Here is a 15,501-nt window from a genome sequence, read left to right on the forward strand (position 1 = left end):
AAAATTCTTATTTTCCTGGGCTTGTCTGCTTTCTTCTTCTATTTACCACAAACTGCACATATGCCGTCATGGTAGCAAGGACTGGACTGCACTGAAAATGAGAAGGAAAGCACCCAAAGTCCAAAGAAATATCAAAACCACCAAAGGTTTTGTCAGGCGTTTTTGAAAAATAAAAAATTCATATAAATACATAAGTTATTAAAGACATTTTACGGAATAATATAAATTGACTACATTACAGTTTTACAAAAACGGGGAGACAAATTCCAGTTTTATCAACCATTGTAGCAAGGATTTGTACAATTTACCATTTGTCTCATGACCACATCTATTCTTTAATGATATGGATGTAACCTAAAGGAGGCAAAGATTGCTGCAATAGATGCCTTTTACACTGAAAATGAAACATTTATTTTTTCTGATTAAAAAATTGCAATGAACCATTACATTTTAAACATGCTGCCTTTTAAATAGACGGACAGAACAGTGAAGATATAAAAATATCAGCCATCATCACACCTCACATTAAGTTAACATGAGGTGGGAATCTGAGACAAAAACATGAAATTCTACCTCCAGTCATGTCATTAGATACATGATTGAGGAGACAAAAGTGATTGTTTGCTTCCACATGAGTCATGTGTCTGTGTTGAGCTGCAAAATCGTCCTCACTTCCCTCTTAAAAGGAAAAGGCAAATGTCCAAATTGTCATCAGGGAGAATGATTAAATTAAGCTTTCCTCTGCAATAGGCAGAAATCTTTGCCCTGGTATGTCTGTCAACTCATTCATTTATCTCCACCTGTGCTCCCTCCTTTTTTAACTAGATTTGGTTTAATATTTGAAATATTTCATATTTTAAACACAAGTTTTATTCAGTATGTACTTCAGTGTACAAGCTAAAACACTTACGTTACTCTGATAATGCAAACTATTTTTTTTTTTTAACATCACTTTTTTTTCTTTGCTTTTCATCTAATAAAATGGTCTAATTTACTCTATTTTACTCTTGTCTATGGCTACTGTTTGACTGTTTAAAAAGCCAGCCAGCAGCCTGCACTGTAATCTTCCATCTCATTTCAGTGTTTATGACATGTTGGTGTCCTTGATCGACACACAGCAGAATATCAACACTAATCCTTTGTCACCTCTGGATAAGCTCACTGGTTAGGGTTGGTATTCTAATTAGGTCAACAGAGAAAGAAAAGACATGATACTGAAAAAAGTAAAACTGCTTTTGAATTTGACTAAATGAAAGCTAAATAAGAAATAACCACGTTTTATTGAAAATGTTTGATCTCAATGCAACCTCTCCCAGTCATTGACAGCTGGTAAACAGGTCCATTCTACTGCAGCCAGACTCAGTCTATGTCTTTGACAGTGCCAGCTTAGTGATCCCTCAGTCCTCCACCAACCTGGCTATGCACCAAAAACATGGAGATGCTGGTAATTAGGACAGATAGCTTATGAAGGCAGAGGTAGTTCAAAGGTGTTTTTTTGACCAACTTGGCCTTGGCTTATTATTGCATCAGTGTGACCTAAAAGAAGATTTTTGCACCAGATTTGAATTAAAATTTAAATCAAATTGTGCAGAAGATTCACAGGAAAGGTAACAATATTCCCCATATTTAACACCTTTTTTTAAAAAAAAGTTCTTGACATTTAAACAAATGCTGGCTCAGATAAGCAATTTGGCGAGTGATTATTTCCTTTTTCAGCTTTTCTTCTGCTGGGCAACAAGTCCTAGTCTTGTTTGATGACTCAGTTTGGTATAATCTCAGCTGTTAGACACCTAAGATCATAGCCAAAGAAATTTAGAATACAGTTTTGTTACAGAGGACTTCATGTTGACTCATTGACTGAAGGGTGCCAAGATCCTACAGCTGCAAAAGAAGCCCAGATCATCATTCCTCCACCACAACACTTGACTGTTTGAGGCAAGCTTGGTTCTCTCCAAACATTTTGCTTGTGCTTCATGGCTGAACATTTTGTCCATTTGACATTGCTACAGACGTCTTGTGGTTTCTTTAGATATTACAAAGCAAACCTAAGTTCTGCTACCGTTCCTCTATTTAGAATGGCACATTTTGACCACAGGAATCGGTTCCAGGGAACCATGATTGTTTGCTGGTGTCATTCTTTATCCCCATTTGTTTACACATCATTCACCAGGGTTAAAATTAATTTGACAATGGGAAAAACTCGTCAGGTATTGGTTTAGTGCAGAAAAGTTTCATTTTCACAAGGTTAATTTAATAAAATAAAATGTGTTACAATAACAAATGTCATTAAAGTTTGACTGTAACCACAATAAATAAATCTTGATTCATGCTTTATTTGTCCAATTTAACTTATTTTTTATTGCATTCTGAAGATGCCTCTCTTGGTGCGACCTCTCCTTGCCTAATTAAAGCAGCAGAAACCAATTATAAATATCATGTTTCCAAAATATTACATGTACTGCCAATCTACTTGTGAAAGTTAACAGATTAAACAGTGATAACTTCTAGTTGTTGAACCACATCTATTAGCTTTATTTTCTGTTTGAAGCTGCAGAATTTACGCAGGCAAGACAAATCGAAGGAGTAAACTTCTTGGAGTCAGCAGTCATACTTTAAATTAACACCACTGATCAGTCAGGCTGTGGAAACGCAAACAACGTACAGCCAAGGGGAGATTAACAGTTTCGGTGGATAAACGTTCACGGAAGCTTAATGGAAACATGCCTAAAATGAGGATTTCTCCTGGCAAACCCTTCAAAGAACCTAGCTTGGTTCTTTCTTCTTTAGATTCTATTGTCATAAACTTTACCAGTTAATATTGTAAGACCTTCAGTTAGAGATGTAAATCTTTGCCTTTGCAGTAGATTGGAAACTATCTTGAATGGTTACTGCATGTAGCTAATCTTCATTAGTGTAAAACTGGTGTTTGGAAATGGTGCTTATAAATCATTTACAGACTGAGTGACAGCAACAAGTGCATCTTTGCTTAGTTTATCCTTGTCACTGTGTTACCACACAATAGAACACTGTAGACCAGAGAAGTACAAAAATGTTGTTTTACTTGTGCAAGCATAGCTCAAAGAAATGAGAGGTTCTTTAAAATCGTTGCACAGTAATGTATTTTATGCTTTTCTGATCATCTGACTTTGCAGGATCAGGTGATTTTAATATTGTTTTCCAATACATAAAACCATTTACTTTGGTTTTAATTTTTCCATGACTGTAGACTGGAAACCATTCAGCAAACTGCAGCACTGACTTCAACAAAAGAAGATGCATGGCCTTTTAAAAAATGTAACGGTTTAGATGCTTAAACATTAATTTTCCTTCAAAGATTAATATTGGTCAGTGAAATCGTGTGCAACTCTCTCTACAAAAATCTCCCGTGGTCTTCACAAATTAAACAGAAGAACAAAAAAGAGAAGGAAAATAAAAGAGACATGCTCTGATACAGCCTTAAAATCAAGTTTAATTTGTTCTGTTTTTCTAGTCAACATGCTCAACACTCAGAGAGATGTTTGGCTTTCATCTTAGTCTGACAGTTTTATTTCAAAGCGAATTCTCTTTTTGTAAGTGGGATGGATATAAAGACTAGAAAATAAAAGAATAATTTTCATGTACAGCAATCTGAAAAAAAGAAACAAGACTTTTGAATATACTTCAATGATGTGGACCGTAACTAACTGCGGGTGATTTTCTGTCGGCATTTTGAATTAAATAATGTAATGGTTAAGCTGAGGGAACAGAGAGAAGTTTATTTAAGTTTGAAATGAATTTGTGGTTAGAATAATACATTTTTGCTGTATTCAGTTATCTTGGTGATACATTTTGAAAAAAAGAAAAGCGTTCGGAAGAAGTGACAATGTCTTAAAAAGTAATAATGCATTGAGAACAGAGAAGACAACTGAGAATAATTTCTTATGCATGATTATATGGAGTGTAACTTCTTCTAACCACACACAGAAGTAATCTGCACAGTACAAAGAGTACTGTGCAGAACACAGTACAAAGTACATTAGGTACAAAGAGATTCATGAATCAGATTTTACAGATCTGGTTTTGAGACACACATACATGCCTCAGACCTTTAATTAACCTCGGCTGAACATGTGACAAATCAAGAGCTGGTTTTCTTCTTACTTATCTGCTGCTTAATTGGCCTGTCTGCTGCTCCCTTTGTTGCAGCAGGTGTGTAGACTACATTAGCAAGTAAGCTGAAAAATATGCACCAATCACATCAAACTTGCAATCCTCCGTTATGGTTGATTTAAAAATAGCCCATGGAAAGTTTCAGATTAAATGTAATCACTATCATGCAATCATCTCTCATTGGAAATATAACAAATATTTCTTCCATTTAACAAAAGAAGAGTATGGATGCCAGTTTCTACTCACATATCCATAGTTTCATGTGAAGAAATAAAAAAAAAAACTTCTAAATTATTGTTGCGATAATAATTTGAAATAACAACAGAATTTGTTTGACGAATATTATTCACTAAGAAAAGATTGCTGTCCTTGTGTATTTAGTCATACCAAGACGTATTGCCACAGGACTGATGGGCCAAATTCAGTCCCTTGCAAAATCCCTTTAAGGTTTCCACATTAAGTCAAGTTACGACCACAAACCTCAATGTATTTTATTTGACAGGTCAACAAAGATAACTAAATAATTGTAAAGTGGAAGCAAATACCTTGTAAATGTATGAATAGAAATCTGAGAAACATAGAAAGCATTGCGATTCACTCCCCTTTACTATGACACCTATAAATGTAATACAGCACAACCATCTGTCCTAAAGCTGTCGCTTAATTATTAAATAGCATCGACCTGTTTGTAATTTAATCTCAGTATAGGTACAGCTGTTCTATGAAGGCTTTGTTAGAAAACATTAGACCAGTGGTGATACCATACAGGTTAGGCATCAATTTCTGTAGAAGTTCAAAGCATAATAAGGTTATAAAACAACAAATAATAAAATATATAAATTCTTTAAACTTTGAAAATGTCACCAAATACCATCATACCAAAGTCAATGTTTTGGCCTATTTGGAAAATACCATGTGGTGCAGAAACCGAACACCAACCATCACCATGAACACATCACCCCCATATCGAAGCATGGTGGTGGCAGCATTTTGCTGTGGAGTTGCTTCTCTTCAGCAGGGACAGGGAAGCTGTTTAGAGACTATGAGAAGATAGATGTACAGGGGTTGGACAATGAAACTGAAACACCTGTCATTTTAGTGTGGGAGGTTTCATGGCTAAATTGGACCAGCCTGGTAACCAGTCTTCATTGATTGCACATTGCACCAGTAAGAGCAGAGTGTGAAGGTTCAATTAGCAGGGTAAGAGCACAGTTTTGCTCAAAATATTGAAATGCACACAACATTATGGGTGACATACCAGAGTTCAAAAGAGGACAAATTGTTGGTGCACGTCTTGCTGGCGCATCTGTGACCAAGACAGCAAGTCTTTGTGATGTATCAAGAGCCACGGTATCCAGGGTAATGTCAGCATACCACCAAGAAGGACGAACCACATCCAACAGGATTAACTGTGGACGCAAGAGGAAGCTGTCTGAAAGGGATGTTCGGGTGCTAACCCGGATTGTATCCAAAAAACATAAAACCACGACTACCCAAATCATGGCAGAATTAAATGTGCACCTCAACTCTCCTGTTTCCACCAGAACTGTCCGTCGGGAGCTCCACAGGGTCAATATACACGGCCGGGCTGCTATAGCCAAACCTTTGGTCACTCATGCCAATGCCAAACGTCGGTTTCAATGGTGCAAGGAGCGCAAATCTTGGGCTGTGGACAATGTGAAACAAGTATTGTTCTCTGATGAGTCCACCTTTACTGTTTTCCCCACATCCGGGAGAGTTACGGTGTGGAGAAGCCCCAAAGAAGCGTACCAACTAGACTGTTGCATGCCCAGAGTGAAGCATGGGGGTGGATCAGTGATGGTTTGGGCTGCCATATCATGGCATTCCCTTGGCCCAATACTTGTGCTAGATGGGCGCGTCACTGCCAAGGACTACCGAACCATTCTTGAGGACCATGTGCATCCAATGGTTCAAACATTGTATCCTGAAGGCGGTACCGTGTATCAGGACAATGCACCAATACCCACATCAAGACTGGTGAAAGATTGGTTTGATGAACATGAAAGTGAAGTTGAACATCTCCCATGGCCTGCACAGTCACCAGATCTAAATATTATTGAGCCACATTGGGGTGTTTTGGAGGAGCGAGTCAGGAAACGTTTTCCTCCACCAGTATCACGTAGTGACCTGGCCACTATCCTGCAAGAAGAATGGCTTAAGATCCCTCTGACCACTGTGCAGGACTTGTATATGTCATTCCCAAGATGAATTGATGCTGTATTGGCCGCAAAAGGAGGCCCTACACCATACTAATAAATTATTGTGGTCTAAAACCAAGTGTTTCAGTTTAATTGTCCATCCCCTGTACCTTAACAAAGGGTAATCCTGTGGGCAAATCTGTTAGGGACTAAAAAAATACATGAGACCAGGGTGGAGGTTTTACCTTCCACAGTATAATGACCCAAAACATACAACCAGCACTGTAATAGAATGATTTAAATCAAAGATCATGAGTGATTATATTCCAGAGTCCAGATATACATCTAAATAGGAATCTGTGGTAGAAAAGTGGATGTTGTGAGACACTTTCCATCCAATCGGACAGTTATTTTGCAAAGCAGAATGGGCAAATACTTTGGTTTCTGGATGTGAAACGTTTTCTAGACTTGCAGCTATAATTACAGCTAAAGGTCAGTCTACAACGTACTCAATCAGTGAGATTGAATTCAAATACATACCACACTGCACAATGCATTCCTTTCCTTCCACGTCACAGTTATGCAATAATTTGTGCTGGTCTATCACCATAAAGCACCATATCATAAAATGCTAATAAAACACACTGACTTTTGCAGCGACAGTGTAATAAAATGTGAACTAAATTGCAGATCAGTTCTTGAGATAAATACTACAAAACACAGCGAAAGCAAAGCAACAGTAAAATGAGTGGGGTAAGTCTGGTGTTACCTCTGGTTGCCATGGTAACGTATTGTGCTTCTGGCTGAGAAACTTCCGGATGTGGGTTTGATATCTGCTCTCAGCCCCTCCAATGATTGGCTCATCATCCTTTACAAAAACAGAGAGAATAAAGCAACACATTATACTCTGTGTTCAACATTATACAAATACAACGTTCTTACTGATGAATCAAGTCTAAACAGCTCAAAGCAGAAGGTATCCATCCATCTGTGCATGCAGGCATGAATCCATCCGTCCAACACTGAGGTAATGCAGCTCAACATACGCCACATAACTGATACATGACAGATAGTAACATCATTAGGTGCAGCCAGAGCATTTTCTAATTCAATTCAAGCAGCATAAAGTAATGATGATGAAAGCATGTGACACACACACCCTCATGCTCAGACAGACACCCATGGAGAAAAAGCAAGCCAAGAAAACACAGGATTATATCCCCAGAATGTAACTATTAACACCCTGCAGTTTTTCCTTTTCATCATTTACTCCTAATCCAGCCCTTGATTTGCCAAAGCTCTAATGTCCAACATTCTCCACCCATCCAGCCAAGACCCTCTCTCCAAGAAGCCTGCCCTCTCCTCCTGATCTGGGATTTAGTCCGATTCTCCAGCCAGAGAGCTGCTGGACTCCCTTCTCTGTGGTCTGCTAAGCAGCATGTCCATGCTAATGCCGGGATGATGCGACAGGCGGGACAAAGTGGGGCGGTGGGCAAGTTCTTGGGCAGCTGCAAGAAGATAAAAGGCTGGTTGGTTCCCAGAGGAAGGAACAAAGTCACAGAGCTGTTAAATTCAGTGGCAGACCGTCCTCTATTTAGCAGACGTCAAAAGAAGCACAAGCACTCCTCCACCGAGACCAATAGCATAGATTTTCAGCATCTCTGAAAAAGAAGGGCTTTGTACAGAAGGTGCCAGTGTTTGCAACAAATTCAGGAGAGGAAAAGGAAATTTTGACAGAGCGAAAACAAAGGAGCTGTCGGATGACGGGCCTTTGATTACTTTTTTAACTACCAAGGGAGAAAGATGAAGGAGAGCAACGAAGGTAATGATGAAAAAATGTGACAGGAGGCTCCCTTCCTGTCTGCCACCAGAGGAGCGTAAAGCGCCTGATGTTTGTGAACAGCAAAAGGTGCACAAACATTCTCCATTCGCCACACACACACACACACACAAAAATACACTTGCACACAGATCCACTCGATAAAGCATATAAATTCATATTGCATCAGTGGGTGTCTCGCATGAAATCAAGAGAGCAAAAGAATTAAGATGGAAGAAAACAGGACTTAGCGGTCAGTAAAAAACAAAGATGAGATGAATCATGAGGTGTTTGAACAATGGGAAACTGCCTCCCAATGCCTGCAGCAAATTTTATTTTTTTGGCACATTTGTAGAGAAGCTAACACCATGTTTTTTTAAATATATCCTATCTTTTAACACGGTAAACATGGGGGATTTAACTCTCAGTTTTAACTACTATCTCCCCTTAGATTGCCATTAGTTTCATAGCAATACAAATTCTGCTGGATCACGGAAAATCAGGATATCTGAATAGTTGCACTGTGAAGACTATGATGGTACACTTTTACCTCTAGCCAAATTATTAAGCTTCATCTTTCATGACCATACAATCACAATGCTGCCACCATGGATCTCTGATTTGCACTAAGATCTCTGTTTTTTACAATCTTTTGAATTTCTTAGAATTTCAGAGGTTTCTGGTGGTGTAGGAGTCTTGCTGCAAAAAAGTCTGTCATTAAATTTACAACTTTTGGTGCTGCACTGCTTTCTATCTTTGTTAAGAACATCTAATGTGAGCAAACCACAAGCTGCAAACCTTGTGGTACAAACATCTGCCCTGCCTACAATTCAGCTTTCACAATCAGAACACGTTCCTGACAGTTTGAATGATGGTTACACAGTATCCACAAAGATTTCTGTCTATGCATACCGATTTCAGCTTAAAGAGAAAATCTTTTAGAAATAATAGGTTACCTAGAGAGAACAAGCAATCATTTATTAGGACCCACTGCTTCCAAATACTGCCTCAGCCAGATCCAACTCCAGTTTGCTTATCAATGCAATTCTAAAGGTACAGTTCGCTCATTGACCCAAGGTTGCACTTCATCGTTTATCAGCAGTATCTCCTTCTCTGTGGTAATGTGTATTGACTTAAAGCTTCGTCTAAAAGTTGACATTAAACACTGCACACTTCACATAGATTAAGCATTTCTGCAAAGGACTCATTACTTTGGAGTTACAATCTCTTCTTCAAAAGGAAGTCTTAATTTCTCTGGCACAAGGCCTGGAACTTTGCAATCATGTTTCACTGATAATGAAAGTTGATGCTAACTGGGGCCTGTCAGACTGCAATATAAATGGAACACTGGACTGAGGAAAAGAGAGAATATCAATCATACTGATAAGACTTATTTATCACGTGTTTACAGTCCCGTTTACCTTTTTGACTTTTACTCAGGTAGAATGACAAATTATTTGCTGCACAGTAAACATTTATCTGTTGAGGAAGCAGTGCATCATAGCCATAAAAAGTGAGGGACATGAACAATTAACTAAAATAAGTTGTTTCAGGCATGAACACCCACAAGGGAGGGTTGTTCAGTTGCAAAGAGTTGAGTGATGGATCTGCTGTCCATTAAGTGACAACTTATCACAGAAATCCATCAACCCAAGCAGCCAAACACCTCACTGTAGCAGGAACTGGCTCCCCATTAGTTACCTTCCACACTCCCCATGTTTACAGTTCAAATTTATGACACTGCTGATCCTTGCCCCGAGAAACAACTGGAAGGTGCATCCGTAGAATACCAATGAGCCTAATTAATCTGTTTTATTAAACATAGACAGCCAACTGTAGAAGCAAGGAGTGTCAGATAGAGAAAGAGGGTAGGGAAGAAAGCAGTGTTTATTTAAATGACGTGCACTTCCTTCACACAGCCTAGTGTGAAACACAGGCAAAACTGGACAGGTGAGAATAAGATGTTTTCCAGTCAGCTAAATTACACCATTTTTTATGTTGCTTTAAGTGTAATGTAACCTTTCCGAAAAGCTGTGAAAATGATACAAATCATGAGCCAGTCCAACAATACGTTACATTATTAGATACGATAAAGGTGAATGGAACATCTTGAACTGATACTTAAGTTTCCACATCAGAATTTGACAACTGCTATTTAGGTCTTTTTTGAAGCCAGACGTGTTATTCAAGAAATCATTATGAAAACATTTAAAAGCTTTTGAGCCTGATGCAAATTGGAACATTTCCTTAAATCTTTAAAGAGGTTTGGATTGTTATAAAAGGCAGAAAGTAACTCTGTATTGGCCATTAACTAAACTTGTCCATGAGAATTTGTAACTGATTCTTCAAACTTAGTTTAAGAGACACCCTCTTTAGGTAAAATACTGGCTACTCGTGAGCTTCTTACACAAAAACCCTAAACAAATATATTAAATATGATTATTCATAATACTAATGTTATGAATAGTAATGATAAAAATTATCAATTATCCCTTTAACTTAAAATGTGTTGCCTTAAGAAATTACAGTGAAGGTCACCCTTAAACCACATACCTAACTGTTTAAAACCTGTAAGAATGTTCATACTGCAACACTTAAACATACATGCATCAGACAATTTTGATACAGTACATTAACACTGACTTAATGCATCGTGGCTTAAGACGTAAGCTACAACACATTTTCAGAGAACAATTTACAATCCAACTATGTAGCAACTCTGCCACATGGGGAGAGGGATGAGATAAGATGGAAAGTGAAGGAATAAATGAGCACAAAAGATGGTTGAAAAGATATATAGCACAGGACAAATGAACAGTGACAAATTTAAAGGACCCTAAATACGCCCAGTGGTGCAGTAACGTAAAACATAAAGAGTGACAGTAAGATTTTATAGTTGTACAAAGAGCATTGTTCAAGAAATTTAGATGGCTAAAGTGACTGGAGAGTCAGAGTCTCTTTACAACCTCTCTTATACACAATCCAGTCTATTTCAATTCAGAGATCACAAAGCTCTCTGAAGTATTACCAGCACTGCAGCCCTACAGGTGTGATGTGAAATCACCTAGATAGATTTTAGTAATTATGATTCTCAAGATATGCTTTAAACATTAAAATGTAGTATTGCACAAACAAAACCCATAACCCATTTTAATAAAAATCTAATTTTACAACACATTTCCATCCCTACAGAGGTGTTTTCCATATCTGCAAGCCTTTAGTCTCTGTAATATTGCAGAGCTAACATTGTTATTAGATTGGTAAAATGTTCCTCAATTGAAACAAGGTAAGCTTCAGGCTTGGAGAAATTCAAACATAACAAAAAGGAAATTCAAACCAGCCTCTATGTTTAACCAAAACACCTGAAAGAATGGGATTTTCTTTTAAATGTTTGGAATCTACAGTATGATTAAGAATAAGCATACTCGACTGAAAGCAGATCTGCTTGTTGCATTATTTAAAAAAAACAGGAACAAATTGGAATACACAATATAGGTGATGCACATGCTGGCATAGAAGGGTATGATGTGCAACAAACCAGCACAGAAAGCAATGAGAACATGCTTCAGTTCTTGCCTGTTTCCTAACGGGGAAAGTCTAACTTTGCACTTGTGTTTTTTGAAGACAGCAAAGGACGTTTTCAAACATCCTCCCCATGCAAGATGAGTGCCTTTGTTGAGACGACAGACATATGCAATGTGACACCAGGAGTTGTGAGAGTTGCTTAAAGATTCTGTGTTGAAATAAGCCGAACTGGGAGATGTTTCATGCTAAACTAAATTTTGAATTTGATTCCAGGAACGCATCTTAAAGGTTTGAACAAGATAATATTCACTGCAGTGTTGCATCAACTGCTCCGCTGTTGCAAATAAAACAGGTTTTATAATCTCCAGTGTTAAATGCACCATTTTTCCATAGGGCAACATGTCTGGAACAGAGGTTGGCCGATTAAACACTGACCTTCTTTTACAACACAAACATATTTTCTCAGTTTTAATTGATTTGTAGGCTTTGGGTGGTTCGCAGCCGAGTGTGAAGAGGCTGGGACGAGGATCAGCTCCTCCAAGTCCGAGGCCATGGTTCTCAACCGGAAAAGGGTGGCTTGTCCTCTTCAGGTTGGAGGGGAGTTCCTGCCTCACGTGGAGGAGTTTAAGTATCTCGGGGTCTTTAGGAGTGAGGGAAGAATAGAACGGGAGATCGACAGACGGATCGGTGCGGCTGCTGCAGTAATGGGGGCGCTGTGCCGGTCCGTTGTGGTGAAGAGAGAGCTGAGCCGAAAAGCGAAGCTCTTGATTTACCGGTCGGTCTACGTTCCTACCCTCACCTATGGCCATGAACTTTGGGTCACGACCAAAAGAACGAGATCCCGGATACAAGCGGCTGAAATGAGCTTCCTCCGTAGGGTGGCCGGGCACTCCCTTAGAGATAGGGTGAGGAGCTCGGCCATCTGGGAGGGGCTCGGAGTAGAGCCGATGCCTCCTGGACGCCTTCCTCGGGAGGTGTTCCAGGCACGTCCCACCGGGAGGAGGCCCAGGACACGGCCCATGACACGCTGGAGGGACTATGTCTCTCAGCTGGCCTGGGAACGCCTTGGGCTCCCCCCGGAGGAGTTGGAGGAGGTGTCTGGGGAGAGGGACGTCTGGGCGTCTCTGCTGAGTCTGCTGCCCCCGCGACCCGGTCCCGGATAAAGCGGAAGATGACGAGTACGAGTTAATTGATTTATTCAAAAATCAAAGTTGAGTTTGCTGTTTAAAAATTTTTCTTAGAATTAGTTTGTTTAACAAATGAAATCACTTGGAAAGAATAAATTATATTCCTGTGTAAAAAAGTATTTTCGGTTCCTTGTGTTAGCCTTCTTGAATGAATGAAAACATAATTAAATCAAACTAACTCAGATTAAAAAATCTGGCAAAAATTTTGAAATTCGTTCAACCATCCAAATTCAACTGAGACACAAATAGCATTAAAGACCTTGACTCTACCATAAAGATTATCTAAAATTGATGTACAGTATGTGTTTAGCTTTATTAACCAACTTATTGTTTAAGTTTTAGATTTACAACAATCGCACTGAGAAAAAATTTTTTTATTATCAAACTACAATATAAATGTGGCACGCAGCCATATTTGAATGTACGGTTTAAATCAGAATATTTATCCTGCAATCAGAATTAGTTATTTCTGGTGGGTATCCTGTATTATGGTGCGAATATCTTCAGCCTTAAATAACTGAGTAAATTCTGAACCTTTTCAAGATGAGTTAAACTATAAATAGCTTTATGGTGTTAAAAGGTTTATGTAGAATATTAAGTTCTTTCATTCCTGTTTTTGTTAGCCATTTTCAGGTAAGCAACTGGTAAGAGTGAACCTGACTTTGATAAGCTTTTAGCCTGACACTCTGGTGGTGAGATGGGATTCATGCCTCTTCGAAAGGAGCCAGATCTTGCGGATCTGTTTCTTTCAAAGAGCCATTCAAAGGAATAGATTATATTTATATTAATTATATCTAAGTGTGGATCAGATTTTAGTGTCTGCCCTTTGATATTTTTTCCTTGACCTCCACATGACAGTCTTTTTTGGCATGAAAATGTGCACTTTGCTTCACTATTGCGGTCATCAGCAAGGCACTGTTGCATGGGCTTTGGCTCACAAAAGTCTTTTTTTGAACTCTGAGTTCTCCGTCAAATTCAGTGGAATTGTAAAGGAGGAGTTTGTGTGTGCATCTGCGTGAAAAATGTCACAGCAAAAACAAAAGAAATGTTCACAATAGCAGCATGCATCTCCATTCCTATCATTCATTTTAAAGAGTCAGTCAACAGATTCAGTTAGTTAATGAAAGTCACAGCTCTACTGCTCTACAAAAATTGCACCTAAAAAATCCAAACTATCCCTTAAAAAGTGTGTTTGCAAATACTAGCTTTCCATAATATCGGATAATTTGGTGAAATTAGCAATTAGTCCAATGTTTGATCAATTACAGAAGGTCATCTGACAAAAGCCAATGTAATTACAGGTAGTCTGGCAATGGCACATCAGCAAACACTGCAGGAAACTGAAATTAAATTTTTGCTTGCAGACTGCCATATGTTGGAGCGGCTGCTCTGGGTGTTAGCTAATGAAACCGATTGTCCTGGGATCCACCTACGAGATCCTGAACGTGAGCACCAAGAGGTTGAATTAATCGGCACCATGATCTCACTATCAGCTGCTCTGTTCTACTTCAGTAAGCACAACCAAATTCCTATTCCCTTTAACAAGGTAACTGGGCCTACGAGATAGAAAGCAGCACCAACACATTTAGTTAAACTATCACAGAACAAATCCCAGGCAACAGAATAAAGGGGGTGGAACTATTTTAATCCAACTGTTTGCATTATTCATGTAGGAAATAACATGCCGGTCAATGAAATAACATAGAAAAGGCTGAGTGGGGAAGAGTGAACAAAATGGAACATAAATAAGAGACGACTGCAGTCGATAATAGGAGTGAAAGAGTCGGGAGCTTCAATTTATTGGTTGGAAGATTAATGGTGCAGAAATAACTACAGCAGAAAAACAATATAGAACAAAGAAGAGGGAGGAGAATGGGAGGCAAAGGAAGAGATGGATAGATGGGAAAAAGAAAAACTGCCTACAGTTCTGAAATATTTTTATCTAAAGGGACATTTATAGGCTGCTGGTCTAAAAAGTGGTAGTGATGAATAGGGTTCTACATGTGTGAATATTGTTTTGTAGAACTGAAAACAATGGGCAAACATGGATATATCTTCACTGTTCTCCTTATTTCTCAGATTATCCAAATAATATATTATCAGACATTCAATTTTTTAAATGCATTTTCCCAAAAGAACATGCAGAACTTTGTCAAATGTGTAAACAGATTGAGCCAGGGATGGCAATTCCAGTCCTTAAAGGTGGGTACCCTGCAGGTTTTAGATGTGTCCATGTTCCTACACATCTAATTCAGATATATGAATGACATCCTCAACCCGTCTAGCTCTGCAGAGGCATGCTAATAATTTATACATTTGATTCAGCTGTGCTAAATCAGGGCAAAACCTAAAACATGCAAGACACTTGTCATTGAGAACTGATTTAGGACATCGACGATTTGAGATTTCTTTCTTTCTAGGATTAGAATTACTTTTAAAAGAAAGTAGTTATAATCTTTTGCAGCCTTTAACAGTTTTTTTTTTTTTTTAAGTATGGCATGTGATGGAATGGTATGTTCGGGGTTACCTATCTGCCATACTTACTGTTTTGGATCCAGACGAAAGTTGAATTTTGCTCTAGAACAGTTGAGCCATGCTTTTTTGGATGATGGATTAAACAGCTTTCCATAAGATACTCAAAGCCTGAAATATTGTTTTAACC

The 15,501-nt window shown here is 38.6% G+C and overlaps 1 protein-coding gene across 2 annotated transcripts in view; it reads right to left on the reverse strand.

Moving 5' to 3' along the window:
• b4galnt4a (beta-1,4-N-acetyl-galactosaminyl transferase 4a) overlaps positions 1-15,501 on the reverse strand; it is a 209,526-nt gene that overhangs the window by 72,357 nt on the left and 121,668 nt on the right. For both annotated transcript variants that reach the window (XM_047345063.1, XM_047345068.1), the window contains one exon: positions 7,078-7,176. In XM_047345063.1, the coding sequence (XP_047201019.1) occupies positions 7,078-7,176 (99 nt within the window). The remainder of the gene's footprint in view (positions 1-7,077; positions 7,177-15,501) is intronic.

This window comes from Girardinichthys multiradiatus, chromosome 2 (genome assembly GCF_021462225.1).
Source record: "Girardinichthys multiradiatus isolate DD_20200921_A chromosome 2, DD_fGirMul_XY1, whole genome shotgun sequence".
Lineage (NCBI taxonomy): Eukaryota > Metazoa > Chordata > Actinopteri > Cyprinodontiformes > Goodeidae > Girardinichthys > Girardinichthys multiradiatus.